The sequence below is a fragment of the Euleptes europaea genome, chromosome 20 (genome assembly GCF_029931775.1).
Source record: "Euleptes europaea isolate rEulEur1 chromosome 20, rEulEur1.hap1, whole genome shotgun sequence".
Classification (NCBI taxonomy): Eukaryota; Metazoa; Chordata; class Lepidosauria; order Squamata; family Sphaerodactylidae; genus Euleptes; species Euleptes europaea.
The window spans coordinates 7,339,948-7,367,271 of NC_079331.1; the positions used below are offsets into that span (position 1 = coordinate 7,339,948).

At 49.8% G+C, this 27,324-nt stretch overlaps 1 protein-coding gene across 1 annotated transcript in view; it reads right to left on the bottom strand.

Moving 5' to 3' along the window:
- The window catches only part of ALPK3 (alpha kinase 3), a 43,124-nt gene extending 17,419 nt beyond the window's left edge, over positions 1–25,705 (bottom strand). Inside the window, exons 1-5 of the mRNA XM_056866064.1 lie at positions 25,524–25,705; positions 19,338–19,376; positions 16,370–16,488; positions 4,583–4,700; positions 1,840–3,226 (exon numbers count right to left, since the gene is read on the bottom strand). Of these exons, the coding sequence (XP_056722042.1) occupies positions 1,840–3,226; positions 4,583–4,700; positions 16,370–16,488; positions 19,338–19,376; positions 25,524–25,705 (1,845 nt within the window). The remainder of the gene's footprint in view (positions 1–1,839; positions 3,227–4,582; positions 4,701–16,369; positions 16,489–19,337; positions 19,377–25,523) is intronic.
- Between the last annotated feature and the right edge of the window lie 1,619 nt (positions 25,706–27,324).

Consider the following 27,324-nt stretch of genomic DNA (forward strand, 5'->3'; position numbering starts at 1 on the left):
GGGTAGCTATGCTGGTCCACAATAGAACGGCTAGATTCGAGTCCAGTAGCACCTTAGAGACCAACAAGATTTTGGCACTATATGCTTTTGAGTCTTATTTCCCAGTTGGAAGATGGGAGGGGCACTGAAAAGAAGGAACTCGGGATGCAAATGTACAATACATATTGTAATCAGCTTGATTACAGCAGAGGGGAAATGCTCAAGGGCAGACAATTAGCATCTGGAGTGAGATAAAAATTTCATGTCCCTGAGCAGCCCTGGGGGTACTTTGTTCTGAACTTGTGAATGAACTCCCATACAGCAATCTCAGGTTGTAATCTCCTAAACAGAAGACGCAGAAGAGCTTTAGCAAAGTCTTAGGCCATTTATGCAGGGTCAATTTTGATGCTCCCTCACAGCTGTTTTTTAAAATGCGGCTTTAAAAATGCCTATTCACAGTCCCGATGCAAAAGGAGAAATTCCACCCCCCACTTGCCTGCTCCTTCGTTCCTGTTTGCATAGCCATTAGCATGTGCATAGCTAACACGCCACTGTTGTTTTGCATGGTTCCTTCAGGGGATTCTTTGCAGGGGGGGGAAGAGCAAACACCAAAGGTGTTAAAGGGGCTCTTAAGTAATGCGAAGCAGGTATGCGCCAGCTTCGCAGTCACTTCAGGAATGACAATTCAGCATGAACAATTCAAAAACATATGCAGGGCAATTCAGCCTGGAACGCGCTGCTAATTACCATGCCTAAGTGGCCATAGAATCATAAAGTTGGAAGGGGCCATACAGGCCATCTAATCCAATCCCCTGCTTAATGCAGGATTAGCCTAGAGTATCCCTGAAATGTTTTTGTCCAGCCGATGCTTGAAGACTGCCAGCGAAGGGGATTCTTCACTTCTTTGGTCCACAACAGCCTTATGCTAAAGTCCCACCTACGCACACCCACACACCCTCTCCTCCCAAGCGGGATTGTTCAGATACCAATCCTGTTTGGAGCATGAATCCCCGAGCGCGAGGCCCTGAATTAGGAAGCCTGTTAACGTAGCAGCGCGCACAGCCTGCTTTTGAATGCAGAATTGCACGGAAAACACTTCAGAATCGGTGACGAAAATAGACGCCAACTGAGCCACCACAGGGGTGAGAGTCAGCGACAGCTGCGGCTGTGACCACGGGCGAAGGGATGACGCTCCGCTACGGAGCGCTGGTAGAGCCAACTAAACAGGCCAGGGTGGCTGGCTACGTGTCCCTCTGCAGACTAGCCAAAAGGGCTGCCCGTCTGCAGCTCACCCACCATGTCCAGCCTATCCGCTTAATGGCTGCAAAAAAAGAAAGAAAGCCAGCTAAGAAGAAGAGTTGGTTTTTATGTGCTGACTTTCTCTACCACTTAAGGAAGAATCAAACTGGCTTGCAATCGCCTTCCCTTCCCCTCCCCGCAACAGACACCCTGTGAGGTCGGTGGGGCTGAGAGAGCTCTAAGAGCTGTGATTAGCCCAAGGTCACCCAGCTGGCTTCAGGTGTAGGAGTGGGGAAACAAATCCAGTTCACTAGAATAGCCTCCGCCGCTCGTGTTGAGGAGTGGGGAATCGAACCTGGTCCTCCAGATGAGAGTCCACCGCTCCAAACCACCGCTCTTAACCACTGGCTAATGCAGCGGTGGCTAATGCAGCGGTGTAAAGCCAGGGGTCAGTGTCAGCCCGAAGAGAAGCCTCCCTATTTATTGCTGGCCCTGCACATCCCACATTCCTGGCTATAAATAGAAGGCGGAGCTTCAGCAGTTGGTGCTTAACTGATTCGGGAAACATTTCGCATGAGGTCAGCCTAGCAGAGGGGAGGGGAAAAAAAAACCTTACAGTACCTCACAAGGCCCTTCGCTGGGCAGCTGCTCTTCCCAGGAGGCCCGTGGCAAGTTCCCTGTTGCTTCCTGCGAGAGTGAATCCACACGGGGCCCCACGGCGTCCTGGGGCTGCGGGACATCGGCGGGGAGGGAATCCAGCAAGTCAGTTTCTCGGATGTTTTCTTCAAGCGTCTCCCCTTCGTTTCCCTCGGCGAGGGGAGGCCGTGTCCCAGGGCCGCCCTCCGACACCCAGGCGGGAGGCTGAAGATCGGTTTCCGAGGCCTTTTTGCCCAGGATTTCTGCTGCATAGAGCGCACGTTCCACCTTCAGCATTGGCTCTGTGGTCCACTGGGTCGGTTCCACGTTAGAATCCTCCGCTGTTTCGGCAGCTGTTGTCTTAAGGGCATCTTTCCCCTCCACTTCCTGTTCAGTTGACACTACCTCCGGCGCAGCCCTCGTCCAAACCGGAAGAGTCTCTTCCGCACTGGAAACATCCATGGCTGTCTGGGACACTTCACTTCTACCCGCATTTTTCTTCGGCACCTCCTGTTCCGTTCTGACATCGAAATACATGTCTCTCAGAGAAAAGTACACATCTGGATTGGAATGCAGGGGTTCTGGGTTTCCCGTAACCTGGCTTGGGACCCCTCTGGACTCTGTTTCCATCAGCTCCCCATTTGTCGCTGCTGAGGGTCTGTGTTCAGATGTGAGGGCGGGCACGGTGTCCTTCTGAGTCGAGACGGTTCTCCTCAGCTGCGTCCGGTCTTCTTGCTGGAAAGCGTCTCGTTTCGCGTCCGACAGGCCGCCGGCGTTCTCCTCTTTCTTCTTCTTCTTTGCGGCAAACTCCTTGTTGGCTGGCTTGCTGGTCATAATCTCCACCGTCTCGTAGATATACGTGAGGAAGCCGTTGGCGTTCTCTTCCCCGTTCTCCTCCCCGCTCTCGAGAGAAGAGTCCCCGTTGGTCGTCGCGTCCGCTTCCAGACGTCCGGTGATGAAATTGTTCGAGAAGAGGGCCGCCGGGTCCAGAGAAGACTCTTTGGCCTTGGCGTGGCTCTCCTCATTGAGTCTCTGTTTCAGATCAGGAATATGCACCTTGGCCACTTCCTCCTTGTCCCAGAGGGAGGCACCAGAGCGCATGCCCACTTCCCCCGTTAGCCGGCGCTTCCGCTGGAACCGGTCGGGGCTCACCCTCCTCAGCAGCTCCGCCTCCATGTTCTCCTTCCCTCGCTTTCTGCTCTGCTCTATCTCACGCAACTTGGCTTCGGCCTTCCGCTTCAGCTTGGCAAACCACCTCTGGTGGATTTTGTACTCCGACATGGTTCCGACCTCCAAGACGCCCGAGCATGACACGATGCCCTTGCTGTTTCTAGCCGAGGCCTGGTAAATGGCCGCATCGTCCTCTTTGCAGCTGGGGGACCAAAGACAACAGCGCTATGAATCACAGAATCATAAAGTTGGAAGAGACCACCAGGGTCATCTAGTCCAACCCCCTGCACAATGCAGGACATTCACAACTACCTCCCCCCACACACCCCCAGTAACCCCTACTCCATGACCAGAAGATGGCCAAGATGTCCTCCCTCTCACTATCTGCCTAAGGTCATAGAATCAGCACTGCTGACAGATGGCCATCTAGCCTCTACTTAAAAACCTCCAGGGAAGGAGCACTTACCACCTCCCGAGGAAGCCGGCTCCACTGAGGAACCGCTCTAAGTGTTAGAAAATTCTTCCTAATGTCTAGATGGCAACTCTTCTGATTTAATGTTAACCTGTTGGTTCTGGTCCGACCTTCTGGGGCAACAGAAAGCAACTCGGCACCCTCCTCTATACGACAGCCCTTCAAGTACTTGAAGATCATATCTCCTCTCTTCTCCTCTTCAGGCTAAACCTACCCAGCTCCTTCAACCTTTCCTCCTAGGACTTGGTCTCCAGACCCCCTCTCCATCTTCGTTGCCCACCCCTGGACAAGTTCCAGCTTGTCTACATCCTTCTAATATTGCAGTGCTAATGAGTGGAGAGCCAGTGTAGTAATGCACTAGGACTAGCGAGGCCTAGATTCAAATCCCACCCCCTCTGCCTTGGAAGTTTTACTGGGTGACTTTGGACCAGTCACACTCTTTCTGCCTAGGGATGCCAACCTCTGGATATGTTGGATGCACCGGGGTGTGTGTGTGTAAAGGACAGAGAGCAACAGCCTTGCTTCCAAAGGAAGCCTAATATCACTGTATATTTTAATGCTTGAGAGAGGGCACCGCTTCCAAGAAACTGAAAAGAAAAACCACCATCCCCAACGAGGAAAGAGATAACCAAATTGTGAGACATGACAATTGGGAAGGGAATACATCGCACAAGCACAAATTTGATTTTTTTACATTGAAGCATCTCGAAAGGTCATCAAATGACAGAACAAGGGACAGAGGCGTGTATCGTGAGAGTTAACGGTACAGGCACTGTCCAATTACTATCTACGAGTATCGTGGCGGGTGGCTGCGCAAGTCTGGGGGAGGCAACTGGATTGTGACATTACTCTCGCGGTGGAGGCAACTGGATTGTGACATTACTCTCGCGGTAGACAGAATTGTGTGCAAGAGGCCCTTCGGCAACACAGAGCTATGCCTCGTGTCCAGGTGGCAGAGGTCAAGAGAGACTCCGGGTTTCAGGAAGCTGGTATGCTCTGCTCAGACGAGCAATATCCGAGTCTCCCGTCCCCTCGGTTTGGAAGCAGCTGTTCAAACAACGTCCCCCAAGACACTCCCCTCCTTACTTGTACAACTGCAGCGTGTGTCGGTTCCCATGATGGAAAATCTTGTACTTTGGCAAGCCACAGTATCTGTCCATCTCTTCATCGTCTTTATACCATGTCACTTCCGGCTGGGGGTACCCTGATAAGGACATGACACGTCAGCAATCCCTGGGCTACTACTCTGTGTGTTAAGTGCCATCAAGTCGCTTCTGACTCATGGCGATCCTATGAATCAAAGTACTCCAAAATGTCCTATCCTTAACAGTCTGGCTCAGGTCTTGCAAATTGAGGGCTGTGGCTTCCTTTATTGAGTCCATCCATCCCTTGTTGGGTCTTCCTCTTTTCCTGCTGCCTTCAACTTTTCCTAGCATGACGGTCTTTTCCAGTGATTCTTGCCTTCTCATAATGTGACCAAAATACAATAGCCTCAGTTTAGTCATTTTAGCTTCTAGGGTCAGTTCAGGCTTGATTTGATCTATAACCCACTGATTTGTTTTTTGGCAGTCCACAGTATCCGTAACACTCTCCTCCAACACCACATTTCAAAGGAATCTACATTCTTCCTATCAGCTTTCTTCAATGTCCAGCTTTCACACCCATACATAGTAATAGGGAATACGATGGTATGAATTAACTTAATCTTGGTGGTCTACTACTACTGTGTAATAATTCCGAGCTGAATAAATTCCAGACAGCAACCACAGCCCCCTAAAACTCTACGTTCAGAAAGACTGATGGGTGATTGCCTTTTACGGCACGATTTTTCCTGGTTGCTAAACTCAGGTCGACACGGCTGGCAGAACTTGGACCTTAGGGTCAAACCAGTCTAGGTGTTGGATGATCCATGAATGGATCGGGAGCCAGCATGGTGTAGTGGGTAAGAGCGGTGGTTTGGAGCGGTGGACTCTGATCTGGAGAACTGGGTTTGACTCCCCACTCCTCCATATGAGCGGTGGAAGCTAATCTGGTGAACTGGATTTGTTTCCCCACTCCTACACACGAAGCCAGCTGGGTGACCTCGGGCTAGTCACACTCTCTCAGCCCCACCGACCTCACAGGGTGTCTGTTGTGGGGAGGGGAAGGGAAGGTGATTGTAAGCGGGTTTGATTCTTCCTTAAGTGGTAGAGAAAGTCAGCATATAAAAACCAACTCCTCCTCCTCTAGTACTTTTTTAATTATCTAATAACAATCGTGGGGAGGGGGATTTGGATCAGGTCCAGGGCACAGAGGGAGAGAATTTTCCTGGTATTCCTTGGTTGTTTCCCATCCAAATACTGACCGGGGCTTGCTTAGCTTCTGAGATGCGACAAGGTATCCAGGTCAGGGCCAGAGCAACATTTTCCCTAGTAACCAAGAATTGGAGACTATACAGGGAAAACATGACTTCCCAGGAATGGGATGCGAAAGCTAAGAGAACCTCGTCTGCATTCCGCCCCCTACCCTAGTTATTGGCAAGAAGTAAGGGCCAAAATACTAGTTACGATGGAGAGCCACGATTGCATCGCTCAAGGTGGGTTTTTTTTTTATCCTGAAAAGCATTCAAGAGAAAGAAGGTAGTTCAAAGCCAAGGCACCGGGCCAGGGAAGGCGTCACTCTTTCTCCCCTCTGCCATTTTCCTGATCGAAACCCACCTCCACTCCCAAACCTGGCTGCAGTCAGCCCTGGTATAGAAAGAAGACAGAAAGGGTTCCTGTCTCCTTTCTTGGGTTTGGGGGGGTTACAGCGAGAATAGTTTTGATCAGGAAAATGCCAGGAGGGACAGAGAGTTAAACAACCTCTTACCCAGCACGGTACGGTGTCGTCGTCCCCCACTTGTATATTCTAACTTGTTCCATTTGAAGGGGAGAAACCCTTAATTCATGAAATGACAGACTAGATAATGTGACTTTACAATAACCCTGGTGAGTTATCTGAAAGAAATAATGGGCAATGTAAATTTGTGTGTGTGTGTGTTAAGTGCCATCAAGTCGCTTCCGACTCATGGCGACCCTATGAATGAAAGTCCTCCAAAATGTCCTATCTAAATGCAAATTTAGACCTCATAATTATGTGGCTGCTAAATGTGTACAATATCTTACTGGGGGGGGAACAGAGACACCGCTTATGTATGAGAATCTGGTCCCTCAAATGTCAAAATTAACCCCTTAGACCTGTTTTTACTGTCTTACAACACTAGGTTCCAGGATAACAGTCCTTTTTATATGACCTTTTCGATGTTGTAACTTTTTTGCTTTCTGTGCAGTTTTTAAAAATTTGCATTCAAGTAAACTTTTTTTTTTAAGAAGAGTTGGTTTTTATATGCCGACTTTCTCTACCACTTAAGGGAGACTCAAACCAGCTTACAATCCCCTTCCCCTCCCCACAACAGACACCATGTGAGGTGAGTGGGGCTGAGAGAGCTGTGACTTGCCCAGCTGGCTTCGTGAGTAGGAGCAGGAAAACCAATCCAGTTCACCGGATTGGCCTCCACCGCTCATGTGGAGTGGGGAATCAAACCCGGTCCACCGCTCCAAACACCACTCTTAACCGCTACACTACACTGGCTCTCTCAAGTGGAAAGCAGAACTCCACCTGCTGACTTAATGGTGTATATCTTGGCGATTTTGCACCAAACGGGGAAAAAAACCCCTCTGTTGTAAGCCTGACCGTGGGACATTTCGGGTGGATCAGGTGTTCTTTTCACAGACCCGCTGCACATAGATGGGAGATGAGAACATCCTCGCTGTTCTAGGAAGGGAGCTCACTTTGGGAAGACTGATGCCGAAGGTTAAAAAACAGACACTTAGCAGCGACCCGGTAGCTCCATGGAACACCAAGAATCGCAGCCTGTAAACCGAACCCAAAGTTTCCATTGGACAGAAGCGACGGCGATTGCATCACAGGCTGGCTCATGTCCTCTAAATACCATTGGACAACAAATGCCACCTGCCTTTTCGGGACCATGACATCATGATATGTGTGTGACCGGTTGCTTCGGAGCCAAAGGGGATGGGAGGTTCAGCTCTGTGAATGTGGAGGGGGGGGGGGGGCGGACTGCAGGTTGCCAAAGCTGCCCTGGGGTAAGTCAAAGGGACTGACTTGCCTTACAAAGCTGCTCCCCGCTAGTTTTGAACACGTACACACACACCCATGCCAGCAAACGAGGGGGTCTCCAGAGGGGCCTCTCTCAAAGCAGAAATAGCCCCAGTGGAAACATGGGAGGGCATTTGGGTCCAGGATGTTATGTAAAGCACAGTGAGCCGTGCCTTTGAGCCTTGAAAACAATATGACTTGACAGAACACACACACACACACATTTTTGGAAAGGCTGCTGGGGATTCTCACATTTTTCATTTTTTTTAAAGAAGGAGAGAAGAAGAAGAGTTGGTTTTTATATGCCAACTTTCTCTACCACTTAAGGAAGAATCAAGCCAGCTTACAATCACCTTCCCTTTCCCTCCCCACAACTGACACCCTGTGAGGTCGGTGGGGCTGAGAGTGTGACCAGCCCAAGGTCACCTAGCTGGCTTCACGTGTAGGAGTGGGGAAACCAACCCAGTTCCCCAGATTAGCCTCAGCTGCTCATGCGGAAGAGTGGGGAATCAAACTCGGTTCTCCAGATCAGAGTCTACTGCTCCAGACCACTACTCCATGCTGGCTCTCTCAAAGAGCATTTTGGACTCCAAACAGTTAAGTCAACTTTGTTCTAGGAACTCTGCAGAGGCTGGGATCTTACTGCTGCGGAGGCAATGCTGAGTCTCTGCTCAGCTTGAACAGAAGGAATTACGGTCTTAAGCCCCAAGGCATTATTGGCCTAAGGTGCACTTCCTAAAAGCATCCCTATTGGTTTACACGGTGCAGAAGCGAAGGGTCCTGAGACAAGCTTGCTTCCCCAGGCCTCCATGGTGCCTTCCCCACTTATCTATCTCTGCTCAGCCAAGAAGAAATATTAGCCTCCAGCTTACAGCTTTTGCACCCGCAGAGCCAGGCACAAATACAACCCTTTTGAATTTCCATGGGAAGCCTATTTGGAATAGTTCTGCAGCTCCACAGAGCAATCACACAACCCAACCATCACCAAATATATTGGTTCCAAACTTACAGGGGGAAAGAAGAAGAGGAGGGGGATGCCAGCTTTCTCTAACTTTTTTTAAAGGAGAATCAAACCGGCTTAAAATCTCCTCCCCTTCCTCTTCCCACAACAGACACCTTGTGAGGTAGGTGGGGCTGAGAGAGTTCAGAGAGAACTGTGACTGGCCCAAGGTAACCCAGCAGGCTTCATGTCTTTCACATCACCTACTTGCCTAGTCCCTTTAACTGGAGATGCCGGGGATTGAACCTGGGACCCTCTGCATACCAAGCAGATGTTCTACCACTGAGCCAAGGCCCCTCCCCTAACATATGCACATCTCATTAATTTCCAAATCCTGCAATCCTATACCCTTCCTCTCCCCACCAACAAAAAAAATTCTATACCACTATATTTATTTGACATTATGGAACTGCACACTTGCCATTATTCGCCTGATTTGGACTCTCCCCCCACCCCCTACAAACTACAGAACACTTGAGCCTTTGAAAACACCGCAGTGGAAACACAGGGCAGGGATCAAGGGTCAACCGAGCCAAAAGAACAGAGTCCAGCTCCAAGAAGCACTTGCTAGAGCAAGTTTGGGGCAGAGGACAGAACGCCCGGTTTGGACAGGAGAGCCCCGGGTTGCTGAAGCTCGTCGGGAATCGGCTGCTCCTTCTCCGCCTCGCCTACCTCACAGGGTGTTTTTTTTAACAAGGATCAAAAGGGAAGGAGAGACAATCATGCATGCTGCCGTAAGCGGCAGGATAAGAGGTAAATAGACGCAAACAGTTAAGCATCTGAACCCTTTCCCTTAATCCCTTCCCATTTCTAAAGCTGGCCTCGCACACCATAGACTCCCTTCCCCTTTCCTATCTGCGGCCGCCAAGGTCACCTCCAGCTTCACTCTCTTCATCCCCCTCCCCTCCCTTAGATCTCTGCACGGGCCAAAGTTCAGAAGCAACCTCAGCTCCCAGGCGCACCCCCGCCTGGCAGCCGCCGACATCTAGCCTCCTCTCCCCCTGCCCCTCGGCCAGTTCCTCTCGCAGCAGTTCCCCCAGGCGCCTGAGCACAGCCAAGGTTTACCGAGCAAGCAGCGTGACCCTCCTTCCCCGTCAACACCTTGGCACGGGCGCCAAGAGGGGCTGCGTTCAGACATCTCGAGAAACCACGGTTTGCGCATTAAACCGGAACGTGCCAGGACAAGAAATCAGGGTGGTCGCACTATCTAGCGATGGAACCAGCATGGTGTAGTGGTTAAGAGCGGTGGTTTGGAGCGGTGGAGTCTGCTCTGGAGAACCGGATTTGATTCCCCCACTCCTCCACGTGAGGGGCTGAGGCTAATCAGGTGAACTGGATTCGTTTCCCCGCTCCTACACACAAAGCCAGCTGGGTGACCTTGGGCTAGTCACAGCTCTCTCAGCCCCACCTACCTCACAGGGTGTCTGTTGTGGGGAGGGGAAGGTGATTGTAAGCCGGTTTGATTCTGCCTTAAGTGGTAGAGAAAGTTGGCATATAAAAACCAACTCTTCTTCTTCAATAAAGGAAGCCACAGCCCTCAATTTGCAAGCTCTGAGCAAGGCTGTCAAAGATAGGTCATTTTGGAGGACTTTGATTCATAGGGTCGCCAGGAGTCGGAAGCGACTTGACGGCACTTAACACACACGAACTATTTAGCTAGTAAGTACATTGATTCCAAAACACAGGGTTGCTTTCACTCTGGCCCATCTCAATGTTCCTCCATCTGCTTTATCAGAAGGGAGATACCATGGTGTGCTGCATCACAAGCATTTATGCCCTTGCGCTCCTGGGCAGATGGAAACGTCTGGACATATGATGCTGCACTGCCCCTTCCATCATGCTCTTAGATATATACTTAAGGCACCTATCCTCCAAAAAACCCTGGGAAGATTGGAGGAATGTTATAGTGGTGGTGTAGAGGTTACCAATACAGCGTGGTGTATTGGTTAAGAGCGGTGGTTTGGAGCGGTGGACTCTAATCTGGAGAACCGGGTTTGATTCCCCACTCCTCCACGTGAGCGGCGGAGGCTAATCTGGTGAACTAGATTTGTTTCCCCACTCCTACACATGAAGCTAGCTGGGTGACCTTGGGCTAGTCACTCTCTCTCAGCTCCACCCACCTCACAGGGAGTGTTGTGGGGAGAGGAAGGAAAGGAGATTGTAAGCCGGTTTGATTCTCCTTAAAAGGTAGTACTTGAAGGGATGTCATATAGAGGATGGTGCTGAGTTGTTTAGGCAGATGAGAGGGAGGGCATCTTGGCCATCTTCTGGGCATGGAGTAGGGGTCACTGGGGGTGTGGGGGGGGAGGTAGTTGTGAAATTCCCGCATTGTGCAGGGGGTTGGACTAGATGACCCTGGTGGTCCCTTCCAACTCTATGATTCTATGAAAACTGATGATGATGATGATGATGATTCATACCTCTGTTCTTCTTGCAGACGTTGAACATGGAACTCCGGATAGAGTTACCAGATTCTGTGCAGCTGCCGAAGCCTTCAGCATCACGTTTGCATTTTTTAAATACCTCTTAATGGAAGAATGCGTACTTATTCTCACAAACACTCTGCCAATATATGTATGAGGCCGCTGGTCTAGGACTGTAATAAATTATTGCCCGGTTGAGCTAGATGGACCAGTGGGCTGAACTGAAGGGCAGGGCAGCTTCATGCCTGCAAGTGGAATGCAAGTCTACAGGGAGGGTTAAGCTAGGTAGAAATGCATGTCCTGAGGGAAGGCTATTGACGCACACACCCCTCACCACCACAGAACCTTAGAGTTGGAAGGGACCACCAGGGTCATCTAGTCCAACTCCCTGCACAATGCAGGACATTCACAACTACCTCCCCCACACACCCCAGTGACCCCCACTACATGCCCAGAAGATGGCCATGGTGCCCTCCCTCTCATCATCTGTTTAAGGTCATAGAATAAGCATTGCTGACAGATGGCCATCTAGCCTCTGCTTCAAAACCTCCAGGGAAGGAGAGCTCACCACCTCCCGAGGAAGTCTGTTCCACTGAGGAACCGCTCTGTTAGCAAATTCCTCCTAATGTCCAGACGGAAACTCTTGATTTAATTTCAGCCGGTTGGTTCTGGTCCGACCTTCTGGGGCAAACTTGCTCTGGCTGTAATTTCCTTTTGAGGAGCAGTGGCTCAGTGGTACAGCATCTTCTTGGCATGCAGATGATCCCAGGTTCAATTCCCAGCATCTCCATTTGAAAGGACAAGACAGTAGGGGATATGAAAGACCTCCTCCACCTGAGACCCTGGAGACCCGCTGCTAGTCTGAGTAGAAAACACCAACCATGATGGCCTGATTCAGTATGAGGCAGCTCGTACTTCATAGGAAGAGAGATCAGACTGGCATTTCCCTCTGCAAAAGTGGATGCCACATACATTCAGAGCATTTACAATGTTTCGCACATGGTGCAAAAACCATGTGCAGAAGCTACAAAGAAGAAGAGTTAGTTTTTATGTGCCGACTTTCTCTACCACTTAAGGAAGAATCAAACCGGCTTACAAGCACCTTCCCTTCTCCTCCCCACAACAGACACCCTGTGATGTAGGTGGGGCTGAGAGAGCTCTAGGAGAGCTGTGACTGGCCCAAGGTCACCCAGCTGGCTTCATGTGGAGGAGTGGGGAAACAAATCCAGTTCACCAGATTAGCCTCCACCGCTCATGTGGAGAAGTGGGGGAATCAAACCCGGTTCTCCAGATCTGAGTCCACCGCTCTAAACCACCACTCTTAACCACTACACCACACTGGCAATCCCAGGCAATTTGCCTTGCCCTCCTGGTATCAGTGACTGGTGGTCTGCTGGGCTGGTGTGGTGGCCAAACGGGGCCTGAGCAAAGGGGAAGAGCTAGCCAGATCTCTCTCTCTCTCTGCCTGCCCCTTCAGCAGTTCTCCCAGCCAAGGATCACAGGAGCGATGTGGTCAGAGGCTGTAACAAGAGCCCTCTCTCTCTCTCTCTCACCCTGCCCCCAGCAGCATGTGGAGGAACTGTCCAAGAACTTGGTTAGCCCCTTCCCCTCCACTGGTTGGCTCCAGTTACACATCTCAGACGCATCAACCCCGCAGTCACAGGTGTTGCTGTGGGCAGCTGGGATTTGCTGGCCATGTGGGCCCTGTCCGTGCGGAGGAAGCTCCCCACACACTGAGACAGAAAGGCCGAGCGAGAACGTGGAGATGCCCGCAGAAGCCGGAGAATCTCTGCGTGCAAAGCAGTTTCAGTAAAGCGCTTCACGATCATTGGGGGGGGGGGGGAGTCCACGTGAAAATCCCACCAGCCCAAGTGTTGGGAACCTTGACTCTATACGTTGCCTCATTATTCGGCCCATGCAAAAAAGACACTATAGGATGCCAACAAATGTGTCTTGTTGTTCCAACATTAAACAAGTAACATACACAATTAATTATGCAATGATAGCCAAATAGTCCAAAGAGTGCATTGATCAACTACCAACTCTTGCAATATAATCCTCAGGCGAACTTGCTGTAGAACAAGGTGGTAGGCAGCTTCACAAAAACTTGGATGCTAGTCATGGTGCACACCTATTCTCTCCAGGATCAGAGGGGCATGCCTATTATATGAGGTGCTGTGGAACACAGGCAGGACAATGCTGCTGCAGTCGTCTTGTTTATGGGCTTCCTAGAGACACCCAGTTGGGCACAGTGTGAACAGACGGTTGAACCTGATGGGCCTTGGTCTGATGCAGAATCATAGGCCATTTTTGCATGGTCAATTTTGATGCTCGCTCAAAGCTTTTTTTTTTAAATGCAACTTTAAAAATGCCTTTTCATGGTCCCGACGCAAAAGGAGAAGTTCCACTCCCCCCACTCACCTGCTCCTTTGTTCCTATTTGCATAGCCATTAGCATACGCATAGCTAACGTGCCTCTGTTGTTTTGCATTGTTCCTTGAGGGGGATTCTTCGCAGCAAACCCCAAAGGTTGCGTTAAATGGGCTCTTTAGTAATGCGAAGCAGGTGTGCGCCGGCTTCGCAGTCACTTCTGGAATGACAGTTCAGCGTGCAAAATTCAAAAAAATACGCGGGGCACTTCAGCCTGGAACGTGGTGCTAATTACCATGCAAAAATGGCCATAGAATTGGAAGGGACCACCAGGGTCATCTAGTCCAACCCCCTGAACAATGCAGGAAATTCACAACTACCTCCCCCTCCCACACCCCCAGTGACCCCCTACTCCATGCCCAGAAGATGGCCAAGATGCCCTCCCTCTAATCATCTGCCTAAGGTCATAGAATCAGCACTGCTGACAGATGGCCTTTCTTATGTTCTTATGGAGACCCTTCATAGGGATTTCAAGGCAAGGGAAGTTCAGAGGTGGTTTGCTCTTGCCTGCCTCTACATAGTCACCCTAGACTTCCTTGGTGGTCTCCCATCCAAGCACTAACCAGGGCCAACCCTGCTTAGCTTCTGAGGTCTGACAAGATCAGGCTAGCCTGGGCCGTCCAGGTCAGGGCTACAGCCTCTCTACTATCCACTGATGACGACTCTTAAGTGATCTTGGCAGGGATGCGTCAGCTGCTTGACCTGCTCACACGGCCACCAGCAGGTGGTCCCCTTGAAGGGATTGTCTGCTGCCGGGCAGGGCTGTGATCTAACGTCCCACCAATAACAAGCTGCGGTTGCTAGGAACAGTTTTTGGAACGCTCTTCGACGACAATGCTCAAGTGCTAGAAAATGAGTCACATCCCACAACGGAAGGGAGACGACACCGATCACCCGGAATCCCAGCCAAGAGTTACTGAATTCACTTGACGTAAAGTGGGCACAAAGGGATGCCCGTCCCTAGGCTGAGGAAGAAGACATGGAGAGATTCGGCACTCTACTGTCACTTTCAGATGACAGCTGCGTTGGTCCACAGTAGAACAGCTAGACTGAAGTCCAGTGGCACCTTTGGGCCTTTTCGGGGGTATGAGTTTTCAAGAGTCCCACAGAGCTTTGACTCTCGAAAGCTCATACCCTGAAAACCTGGTTGCTCTAAAGTGCTGCTGGACTTGAATATAGCCACTCTAACATAAGAACATAAGAAAGGCCCTGCTGGATCAGACCCAGGCCTATCAAGCCCAGCAGTCTGTTCACACAGTAGCCAACCAGGGGCCTCTCGGAAGCCCACAAACAAGACATAAGAACATAAGAAAGGCCCTGCTGGATCAGACCAAGGCCCATCAAGTCCAGCAGTCTGTTCACACAGTGGCCAACCAGGTGCCTCTAGGAAGCCACTAACAAGACGAGTGCAGCAGCACCATCCTGCCTGTGTTCCACCGCACCCAAAATAATAGGCATGCTCCTCTGATACTAGAGAGAATAGGTATGAAGCATGACTAATATCCATTCTAACAGCCATGAATACCCCTCTCCTCCATGAATATGTCCACTCCCCTCTTAAAGCTCTCCAAGCTGGCAGCCAACTGCAGCAGCACCATCCTGCCTGTGTTTCACATCACCTAACATATTCGGCATGCTCCTCTGATCCTGGAGATAATAGGCATGCATCATGGCTAGTAGTTATTTTGACTAGCAGCCGTGAATACCCCTTTCCTCCATGAACATGTCCACTCCCCTCTTAAAGCCTTCCAAGTTGGCAGCCATCACCACATCCTGGGGCAGGGAGTTCCACAATTGTACTATGCGTTGTGTGAAGAAATGTTTCCTTTTATCTGTTTTGAATCTGTCACCCTCCAGCCTCAACAGGTGACCTTGCGTTCTAGTATTATGGGAGAGGGAGACACTCTACTGTCAGAGGTAAATGAAACAGGGCTGCAGTAGAATACCAGGAGTTTAAGATGCTCTCGTACAGAATGCCAAGGTTGAGAAGCAGGAAGAGAGGGAACTTGGAGGGAAGAAGAAGAGTTGGTTTTTCTATGCCACCTTTCTCTACCACTTAAAGAAGAATCAAACCGACTTAGAAGAAGAAGAGTTGTTTTTTATATGCCAACTTTCTCTGCCACTTAAGGGAGACTCAAACAGGCTTACAATCACCTTCCCTTCCCCTCCCCACAACAGACATCCTGTGAGGTAGGTGAGGCTGAGAGAGTACGGAGAGAGCTGCGACTGGCCCAAGGTCACCCAGCTGGCTTCGTGTGGAGGAGTGGAGAAACTAGCCCGGTTCACCAGATTAGCCTCCGCCACTCATGTGGAGGAATGGGGAATCAAACCCGGTTCTCCAGATCAGAGTCCGCCTCTCCAAACCACCGCTCTTAACCGCTACACAATGCTGGCTCTCAAGGAAGGAAATACTTTTGATACTTGAAACGGAAGACTGTAAATGGTTGGCATGTATGGGGAAAGCCACAAGTACACTTAGGAGCTACTATTTTGACTTGGCTTTTATGGCTATTAGGGAACTTGGAATAAAAGCCCCCAGCCAAGGAATGAAAGGAGCAGGGTGGAGACGGACAGAGGGAAGATCCTGCAGCAACACCAGTCGAGGGTACTCCACGCTCAGCAGGAGGGCAAAGGGCACAGCCAAAAAAACAGATGAGAGCACTGCAGGGGAGGGTTACGTCAGGCACACCCACGGTCCAGCTCACGGGGGACTCAAACTACAGAAATGCAATTCAATGCCAAGCATATCCCAAAAGCCGCATCGAATGAATTGCACGAGGGTTCTGGCTCATTTGGGGAAATTTACACTGTCGCGCTGGGAAGTGTTTACAAGAGACGTTCTCCCCCTCCAAAAAAATATCAGAATCCCCCCTTTGCTAATTACCTGTCACGATGCACGTGAATTTGGCGTCGGCCTCCTCTGACACGGCGTATGACTTAAGGGTGGTTTCAAACAGCGGCTGAGTCTCCTCCGTCAGCTGCGCGATAATCGTGCAGAAGGTGCTCCTGGGAATAATCCGAGAGGCAAACATTAGAAACCGGGGTGAGCCAGTGGAAGCAGAAGAAGAAGAGTTGGTTTTTATATGCCAACTTTCTCTAAGGCAGAATCAAACTAGCTGATAATTACCTTCCCCTCCCCACAACAGACACCCTCTGAGGTAGGTGGGGCTGAGAGAGCTCTAACAGAGCTGTAACTTGCCCAAGGTCACCCGGCTGGTTTTGTGTGGAGGAGTGGGAAAACAAATCCAGTTCACCAGACTAGCCTCTGCTGCTCTTGTGGAGGAGTGGGGAATCAAACCCGGTTCTCCAGATCAAAATCAACTGCTCCAAACCACCGCTCTTAACCACTACACCACACTGGCTTTAATTTCAGAAGAAATCTGAAGTTGTATTTGACTGAGAAGATCTGATTTTTTTCACAAAGAATCAGAGTTCATCTACATCCTTTGTACCTATAAATAAAATGGGGGGGGGTTAAACTAGCCTGGTGTGGGCTGGGGATATCTACCTCCCCCCTTTGCTGTGTTTTGTACTGATCAGTGAACCTGGGGAAGGGTATATCCATCTTCCCTCCCTCTTAGGGTTGCAAGCTCTGGATTGGGAAATTCCTAGAGATTTTGGGGCCGGAGTCTGGGAAGGTTGGGTTTGGGGAGAGGAGGGACCTCAGCAGGGTAGAATGCCATAGAGTCCACCTTCCAAAGTGGCCATTTTCTCCAGGGGAACAGATCTCTGTCACCTGGAGGTCACTTGTAATCACAGGAGATCTCCAGCCACCACCTTGGAAATTGTTCTATGAGGTATCGCTCATGGGGTCTTTAAGCAGAGGCTGGATGGCCATCTGTCAGCAATGCTGATTCTATGACCTTAGGCAGTTCATGAGAGGGAAGGCATCTTGGCCATCTTCTGGGCATGGAGTAGGGGTCACTGGGTGTGTGTGGGGGAGGTAGTTGTGAATTTCCTGCATTGTGCAGGGGGTTGGACTACATGACCCTGGTGGTCCCGTCCAACTCTATGATTCTATGACTCTATTTGCACAGATAATATTTTGATTTTACTGCAGTGGCTGGTCATAAACACTGACTTCTCACAACAGTCATCTTTCCCAAGGCCACAAAACTCTTTCACAGGCTTCATGCATATCCTTGCGTCCATGCATGGCGTCAGGCTTCGGACCCAGTAAGCCAAGGTGGCTCCACACAAGACCAGAGATGCATTGCTGGTTGCCCAGAGCAACTCACAGCGGTCGTTCTGCGAAAGAAAGCTCGTAGGCAATGAAATCCAGCACGTCGACTCTTACCTTCCCTTTCTTTTTTCCAGTCAACAACCCCCCCCCCATCAAACGTTCCTCCAGCTCTCCTTCAAAAAGAAACCCGGAGTGTTCCGCCGAAAATCTCTAAGGCAGGGTCCCCCCAACATGGTCACCATGGCATCTGCCAAGCTTTTCAGAAAGTGGGTGGACCCATCGTAAGACAGGGCTTTTTAGATGCCAGGTAAAAACATTTCACCCAGGCTTCTAACTAACAACGTTCTCCATCTTCTTTGGTAATTTGATGATGCTGCCCCACTTAGATGTTTTTATAGCCGGCCTCTGTTATGAATTACTTTGTGCTGCTGATTTTATTGATTTTCGTTTTATCTCTGAGATCGTTTAATTTTAACGTTGGGCTTTTGGGGTACTAGTGAACTGCTTCAACTAGTCTTGCTGTTAAATGTGTATTTGTGTGTGTATTTGTTAAGTGCCGTCAAGTCACTTCCGACTCATAGCAATCCTATGAATCAATGTCCTCCAAAATGTCCTATCTTTGACAGCCTTACTCAGATCTTGCAAACTGAGGGCAGTGGCTTCCTTTATTGAGTCAATCCGTCTCTTGTTGGGTCTTCCTCTTTTCCTGCTGCCCTCATCTTTTCCTAGCATGATTGTCTTCTCCAGTGACTCTTGTCTTCTCATGTGTATTTACTGTATTTTATTTTGTTAGCCTCTTCAAGAAAAGCTTTTGGAAACAACAGGATGAAAACATTTTAAAAAACTAACAAGGGTATTCAGAAGTTCTGGTGTGTCCATCCTGCAATATACTAGGCCTCAATTTCTTTCGCCCCAGATAAACAATTCCACATAATACCATCCCTTTTCAGTCATTACAATTTTGGCATTCAAACTGTGCATCGGGGGAGATCCTGCTACCAGTGAAGCTGCTGATATGCAGTCGCCATACTGTTTGAATAAGGCAAACACAAAAAAATCTTGGTATCTGATCTAGGGTTGTCAGCTCTGAGTTGGTAAATACCTGGAGATTTTGGGGGGTGGAGCCTGAGGAAGGGGAGGTTTGGGGAGGGGAAGGACTTCAATGGGGTGTAATGTCATAGAGTCCACCTTCTAAAGCGGCCGTTTTCTCTAGATGAATGGATCTCTGTTGCCTGGAGATCAGTTGTAATCCCACAAGATCTGCAGCTACAACCTGGAGGTTGGCAACCCTAATCCGATCATTTATACCAATGCTGAAAATACACACATTCCCCTGTTTATTCAAAATGGTGACTTTGCACATTGGAAAGGTCATGTTGGTAGCGGTATCTCCTCTTATGCACAGTTTGGACACGAAAATTGTTAAAGAGCTACAAACGTACCACTCGAATGACAGCGTTTTCAGAAGTGACGGAACAAAACTCTTCATCTTCATCAAGCTGTGCATTCCACACAACTTACAGTGAGCAAGACAGAGACTTTTTCCCCCAGTGCAAGCAAGCAAAACCATGCCACGTGAAAAGAGCAATGTCAGCGCCCCTGAACCGAAAGCTGTGTACAAATCTTGAACCCAGAAATATATGCAAACAAAAAAAGACACATAAATTACCTTCTAGAGTTGGAGGGAGAAAATCTGTTGGTTGGTAAGCTAAGCAGAGACAGCAAACAAAATAATTAGGATTTATTTTTAGGGGGGGAAGGGGAAGCAGAGAAGGAAGCTTCAACAACAGTTATTAGAATGTATTAAATGAGTTGTCTTGAGCAGGTCGGAGTTTCTATTAATGTAATCCAGCTGCCACAGGCCGCCCGCCAGCATAAGCCAAACCGCGTTGTAAATTGTAACCAAAAGCTCTGAATGAAAATGATCATTAGAAGCAGGGGACAGAAAAATCGGGATTGTGACATATGCGGGATAAATTGCCCAGGGTCGGTTCCCAGGCTAAGCAACCCAACCAAATACCTAAGAAGCACAATGAGGACTAAGAATAATAATAATAAGAGTTGGTTTTTAATATGCCAACTTTCTCTACCACTTAAGAATCAAACCAGCTTTACAATCACCTTCCCTTCCCCTCCCCACAACAGACACCCTGTGAGGTAGGTGGGGCTGAGAGAGTGTGACTAGCCCAAGGTCACCCAGCTGGCTTCATGTGGAAGAGTGGAGAAACCAACCCAATTCACCATATTAGAGTCCTCCCGGGCCCATAGCCCAAGCCAAGCAACAGAGGAGGCGACGTGTGTACCTTACTTGAGGTGACAGAATTCCTTGAACAAGGGTTGCCAGCTCCAGGTTGGGAAATTCCTGGAGAGATGGGGATGGAGGCTGAGGAGGGTGGGGTTTGGCTGAGGGAGGGATGCGATGCCATAGATTCGACCCACCAAAGCAGCCACCTTCTCCAGGGGAACTGATCTCTGTCGTCTGGGGATCAGTTGTAATTCTTGTCAAATTTTAAAGAAATTTGACAAGGAAAGCTGCAGCCCCTAGTTCGGCGCCCCAGAACTCCAGAAACACAGGCTGAAGAAGCATTATATGCGAAAAACGTTTTTAATAATCTGGAAGGCGTTTTCCATCTTTATTCATCTCCTTCAAGGAATCAAGGAATCACTCGACCCTTAAAAAATTGGGCAGCAGGATACATGCAAGTTCTAACGGACTATAAATAAGACTTCACAATTTTTAGAAGTCATTTGGAAATTGAAGAAAAATGTTTTTGTTGTATGTCTATGTTTATTTCTGTTTAGGTTGTTTATAAGCTTTTGTTTGCACTTCACTGTTATATCCACTGAATAGTAATACACTTTTGATAATGTCTATGTTTATTTCTGTTTAGGTTGTTTATAAGCTTTTGTTTGCACTTCACTGTTATATCCACTGAATAGTAATACACTTTTGATAATTTTGCATATAGAGTTGTGTACTGTTTCTTTTCTAACCTATTACCATACAGTACAGGTGATCTTTTGTATTAGACTATTGTAATTCCCACCTGGGGGTGTGCCACCCTACCTTGGACTGGCCCCGCCATCCCACTCACCCCAAATCAGCGCAACCGTACGAACATGGTTTGCAACAGTGGGTTCAATGCGATTATCTGGAATTCCTGGAGCACGGTTTCTTACCGCTCTCCTCCACGTACAAATGAAGTCAGAACAAAAGGTGTATGGCAAGTGCCAGCACATGCCTTCCATTCCCTTAGCGCCGACATATTATGAGAGGGAGAGGACCATACGGCGGCCAGTAGGAACATGCGACCTCGGCACTGATCAGTCCATAGGTGTCAACATATCTCATGGGGAAACCAGAGAGCTGGTCATGGTCCCCTTAGAGCACAGCATTCCAGAGAGCCGAGACATAAATAGCCTGCCCTGCTCTATCTCAGCGGGCCGGTCAGCCTCTTGCGTCTACCAGCCCTCTCTGCGGGCCTTTCCAGATACCCTTCTTAGCGCGACAAATGCACCGTGCTCCGAGATCCATCCTCAAACTAAGCGCTTCTGTTTCATCCCCCGCCCCTCAACATTCACGTTGGCAATATTTTGTCACTGGGAGAATGCAATATTTTGTCACTGGGATAATGCAATTCTTCTGCCAGTTAGTTACTGTGACACAGGAGGTGGCCGCCAGAGGGGGGGCATCTTGGCCATCTTTTGGGCACTGGGGGTGTGTGGGGGAGGTAGTTGTGAGTTTCCTGCATTGTGCAGGGGGTTGGACTAGATGACACTGGGGTCCCTTCCAACTCTATGATTCTGTGATTCTAAGTCAAGTTTGTCCTAGGTGGACCTGGGATCAGAAGTCCAGCTGGAGAGAAGTAGCTTGTGGGGAGGGATCAAAGAGAGGGCGCCCACCATCCTCCACCCCAAATTGCCCCCCACCCATCAGGTATTTACAGATGTGCACCATGAGCCATGCTCTAACACCCAAACTGTGATGCCATTGCATCTAGCCAGAGCCTAAAGTCAACGGTCCTTCATCTTTTCAAGTCTTTCCACCATGGGGGTCAAGCCGCCACATTTAAACTTGACAAGGAGATGAGAAACAGGATTCCAAGGACCACCCCAGTTACAGCCGGCTGAAGTGAGGGTGCAGAAAACCCTGACGAAATCCTGGAGCATCACTGGCCAAGCTGCATAAAGTGGGCTCATGTATCAATCAGTTGGTAATGTAAAACCTACACTTGTCAAGATGCTCATTCGCATGACTAACGCCCCACAGAAGATCAAAGACTATTTAAAGCCGCGTGTCTGAAAATGCTCCTGATCGGCAGTGCAGCTTCCTTGGCCCCCAGAGGGAGGAGGATCTTCTCGGCTAAGCACGTTTGACCAAACATATTGGGGTCCTTCTTGCATGGAGTAGGGGTCACTGGGGGTGTGGGGGGGGGAGGTAGTTGTGAAATTCCTGCATCGTGCAGGGGGTTGGGCTGGATGACCCTGGCGGTCCCTTCCAACGCTATGATTCTGTGATTCTTACCACACTGGGCGCTAACCAAGTCTTTGCTATTTTAAAGATCGAGTTTCAAATCATGAGGTTCAAATGTGATCAAGGCATGAAAACAGGTGGGAACGATGGAAACAAACGCTGCCCTTGCCTTGCCTGACACTCCTGGGGGCACGTCTGCCCACTTCACATCCTCGCTTCAAAGATATCCGAAGCAGCCTTGTATGCAAGCAAAAAACAACAATCGATTTGTTTCAGAAGTGTCTGCCGTGACCGGCAGCCTCTCTACACTCTGATCTTTCCCTATCTGTTTACTGAGCTGTGGAAATGTGGGGGTCAGACATTTTGGTAGTGTGTGAAGAGGCCCTGCACCAATCTCTTCCCCTGACCCCAAGAGGATACTATTTTCCAGAGTGCTTTGGATCATCCAAAATTCCTGCACAGGTAACACTCTGTATAGACGTTAAAGTGAAGCAGACAATCAGAGTTTTCATCCAACCAGCTCACAGAGTCAAACGTTCTTCCCACCTATTTTATCCTCACAACAACCCTGCAAGATAGGATAGGCAGAGAGGGACATTTCCACCCAAAGAGCTCATGGCGGCGTACATACTTCCCACCCATTTTATCCTCACAACAACCCTGCAAGGTAGGATAGGCAGAGAGATCGAGACTGACTGGCCCAAAGTTACCCAGCTTTGACAATACTCAGGGCCAAACTAGATGTGTTATTTGTAGTCCGCTTTTCTCTCTTGGACTCAAGGCGGATTACACAGGGTTTCGATCTGGTAGGGAATGGGGACAAAAGGGTGGCATCAAACATTGTGGTGTAGTGATTAAGAGTGCCGGACTAAGATCTGGGAGACCCAGGTTCGAATCCCCACTCAGCCATGAAAGCTTGCTGGGCAACCTTGGCCCATCTCAGCCTAATCCACCTCACAGGGTCGTTGTGAAGATAAAATGGAGGAGATGAGATCAATGAAAGCCAGCTTGGGTCCCCCCATTGGGGAGAAAGGCAAGATATCAATTAAATAAATACCGCCATGAAATTTAATGGCCGCAGGGCTGCTGGGACAACTCTCATCTAGATCTTCCTGCTAGAGTCAGATTTACCAACCCAAGCTATAACCACTGGGGCTGCTGCCCTTTTTCCTCCAGGCAGCAGAAAGCCCCTTCCTGGGTATCTCCACAAGGCTTTTTCAATATGGAGGCTATGTGGTCCTCCTGGTAGCTAAACACACTAAAGTCTCTATTTGCCATATATCAAACCCCAATAGAATCTGAAAAAACACCAAAAAAAAGGGGGGGAAATCCTGATGGAACTCCTTTTTGGATCTCATATTGGTCAAAGGTCCTTTTTGGATCTCATATTGGTCAATGAAAGATTGTACATCGCAGATGTACATGTTTGTATATAATGAATGTGTTAGTTTTTGTCTTTACTAGGAGTTTTATGCTTTTAATCTATATGTGCACCTTATAAAAATTTATATATTTGTAATTTTAGCATTTTTTCAGCTCAACCTCTTTGTAATCCGCATTTTGGTTGAGTTCCATCAGGATTCCCCCCCCCTTTTTTGAGGGGTGTATCTCCACAAGGCTACCAAAACGGCAAAGCACCCCCCCAACACACACACACAGCATTGAAATTTCCTTGCTCACGGCAGGAATTAGCAGATCTCTAGGAAACCGCTGTAATCAACCATAGCCGCCTCCTTTTAATCCGGAGGCCCGGGGATTTGGCTGGGTACTGCTACTTCGCATACAAGCCCAGGAAAGCACTCTTGCCTCATCCCTCCTGGGCCCGGTTCCAAACACTGCCCAGCGGATGAGCGGGGCCTGGGCTTGCCTAGAAGTCACAGGCCTTCTGAGCTACAAAAGCGTTCCCCTTCCTCCCGGGAAGTCCAGAGTCACGGGGTTACCTGGAAACCCAAAGCAACAACAAGTGTTCTGCACATGCTCCAAGGCACCCTCTCCTTTGCCAATAAGACACATGCAATGACAGCTGAGCCCGACTCCCAAACAGGAGCGGGGTCTACGGATCTGACAGCTTCCTACGAAATTCTCTGCTGCACCCCGAGCCGGACTGGCACTTCCAGGAAGCCTGCGAGCAAAACATGGGAGGCAGTAGCCCCCCTTCCCCACCCCACCACCCCAGCCGTTGGTACGAAGCAGAGGACCTGCCACCCCTTCCCTTCAAGACCTTCTTCAAAGCCGTCCAGCCCAGAGGCCGAGACCTTATAGGAGGTTTTGCCTTTGATTTGCTGCTCTTTAGATGCACATTTCCCCCATCCAAATTCTCAAAAACAGTAATAAAGCCATTTATACACAGGAGGTTTCGCCTTTGATTTGCTACTCTTTAGATCAGTAGTTTCCCAGACTTTTCAGGCCACCGCCCCCTAGGTTCCACAAACTCAACCCCAGTGCCCGGTACCCTATCCTATAAAAAGCATTAATCAAAATAGGGGTTTGCATGACTCACTAAACAAGATAATAACAATAACATTTCAAAACAGTACCAATTAGTTGCACATCTATTCAAAATCAAAATAAAACGTTTTAGTTGGAATTGATTCAACAAAACTGAAGAACTTGATCCAGCGGTACCAGCCCTTCAAAATCGGGGGGGGGGGGGATTCTGATAGTTGCCACCAAATTTGCCAGCATGGTGCAAATCTATTGTAAATTAGTGAAAGTCACAGTTGAAGGGCCCCACCTATAGGGCCCCCCTGCTGCCCCCTCGCCTCTTAGCGCCCTTCTAGGTAATCCCACAGTCCCCCCAGGGGGTGGTACTGCCCACTTTGGGAACCACTGCCTTAGATGCGCGTTTTCCCTATCCCAATCCTCAAAACTCAACAAGCCCCCCCCCGCATGCAGAGTTGTGAGATAGGGTTCCCGCACTTGTATTCCCAGCGATGTATTAAGAGTTTGAAAATGTTATAAAAAATACTGTTCGCACTTTCTATGTATTCCCAGCGATGTATTAAGAGTTTGAAACTGTTATAAAAAATCCTGTTCGCACTTTGTTTAGCTGCGAAGACGTCTTCCAACCATTTATATGCCGTGGTATCCAAAAACCCTTTTAAAGCGATGTTTTTTACAACATTTTCAAACTCTGAATACATCGCTGGGGATCCAAAGCGCGGTAACCCACTTGGGATGGGGAAAGCGCGCATCTAGAGAGCGGCGACTCCAAAGCGGGGAGGGGGGGGAAACCCAGGCGTAAACGGCAGCGGATCCCACCAGCTTCCTTTGTCCGCCCCCCACCCCACCCCCCGAGGCGAGCCTGGCGCGCGACGGGGCGCGCTCCCCCGCCGGGCTCCCCCGGGGAGGCTCGCCAAAGTCCGGGCCTGCGCGCCTTGCCTGTTCTCCGGGCGCACGCTGAGCAGGTAGCTGCGCCTCTCGGGCCGGCTCTCCAGCAGCGGCCCGTTGTCCTCGCCGTCGCTGCCCGGGCCGGCGGCGCTGGAGGCCGAGAAGCGGCCGTTGCCCGAGTAGGAGCGGCCCAGGGGCCTCCGCCGGGAGCCCATCGGCCCGCTGGAGCCCATCGGCCGGGGAACGAAGCGCTGGAGGCGGCGGCGGGGCGCGCGGGGGTCCCGGGCGGCTCCCACTCCGAGTCTAGCCGTCGATCACGCGGGGAGGGCCGAGAGCCCGCTATTTATACCCCTGCCGCACATGCAGCTGTCGCTCATCCGGGGGGGCGGGGCCGGGGGCGAGGGGTCCCTGCCCCGCGCAGGCTCCCCTGGCCGGTGCCAAGCGCTGCCTGGAGCCGGCCAGGGGAGGCTTCCCAGCGCGCAGGCGGCTCAAACGGAACGCGGGGTGGATCGGATCTTATCGATTGGGGTTTATACTGTGACAGCACCCCAGAGATCTCCCGGTAATAATTGGCTTCCAGACTGCCCGGGAAGGAATTTCCGCCTAGCTACAAGCCTGCTCTGTGCACTGGGCGACTGGGCTAAGAGTCATGGGGTGTCAGAGTGAACGATAAACCATGATAGGAGAAACTGGATGAAACTGCAACTGGACTGAGTCGCCTTTCTGTCTGTAATACAATCAGATATGCATAACGTTTTTGCTGTATCGTCATAACTTGAATTTGGATAAATATCTCTTCCCCAGTATAACCGGGACTCGGAGATTTCTGCCCATTAGGGCCTCTGAGTCAGCAGCTGCAAATAAATTGTTTTCTTGATAACGATCTTGGGTCTCCCTCTCCCCCGCGAACCCCTGTTTTACTGCAACAATACAATTATGCATGGGATGGAGAGGGTGGACAGGGAGAAGCTTTTCTCCCTCTCTCTTAATACCAGAACGCGGGGTCATCTGCTGACGCTGGAGGGGGAGAGATTCCAAACGGATAAAAGGAAGTGTTTCTTCGCACAAGGCATGGTTAAAGTGTGGAACTCCCTGCCCCAGGGTGTGGTGAGGGCTGCCAACTTGGAAGGCTTGAAGAGGGGAGTGGACACGTTCATGGAGGAGAGGGGTATTCATGGCTACTAGTCAAAATGGGTACTAGTCACGATGCATACCTATTCTCTCCAGGATCAGAGGAGCATGCCTATTATATTAGGTGCTGTGGAAAGGCAGGTCAATGCTGCTGCAGGTGTCTCTGTTTGGGGGCTTCCTAGAGGCACCTGGTTGGCCACAGTGTGAACAGACTGCTGGACTTGGTGGACCTTGGTCTGATCCAACATGGCCTTTCTTATGTCCCCCCCCTTTCCGTACCGACCCAAGCTCTCCTCTCCTTTTGGATCTCTGGGCCCCCTTCCAATTAAATAAATCAATAAAACCAAACAGCCAGACATCAGGATACTTAAGGCGGTACAACAATTTAAAACACAAAAAGGCAATAAACAGCAGGAATGGTCCCCTGACCCTCGGTGCTCCCTTTGGGATTTCAGTGGCAGCGTGCATGCTTCAGGCATCTGCATGTACAGGAGAGATCCATGCCCTGGAGTAGGAGACCTGGGTTCAAGTGCCGCTCAGCCAGGAAGCCTATTGTGCGACTGACCTTGGGCCAATCACTCGCTGTCCTACCTCACAAGGTCGTTGGGAAGATAGAATGAGGAAGGGCCCTGTAAGCTCTTTCAGTCAGTGTCTGGTACCTTTTAAGACCTACCCTTCCTAGGGTTGCCAACTCCAGGTTGAGGAGTTCCTGAAGATTTGG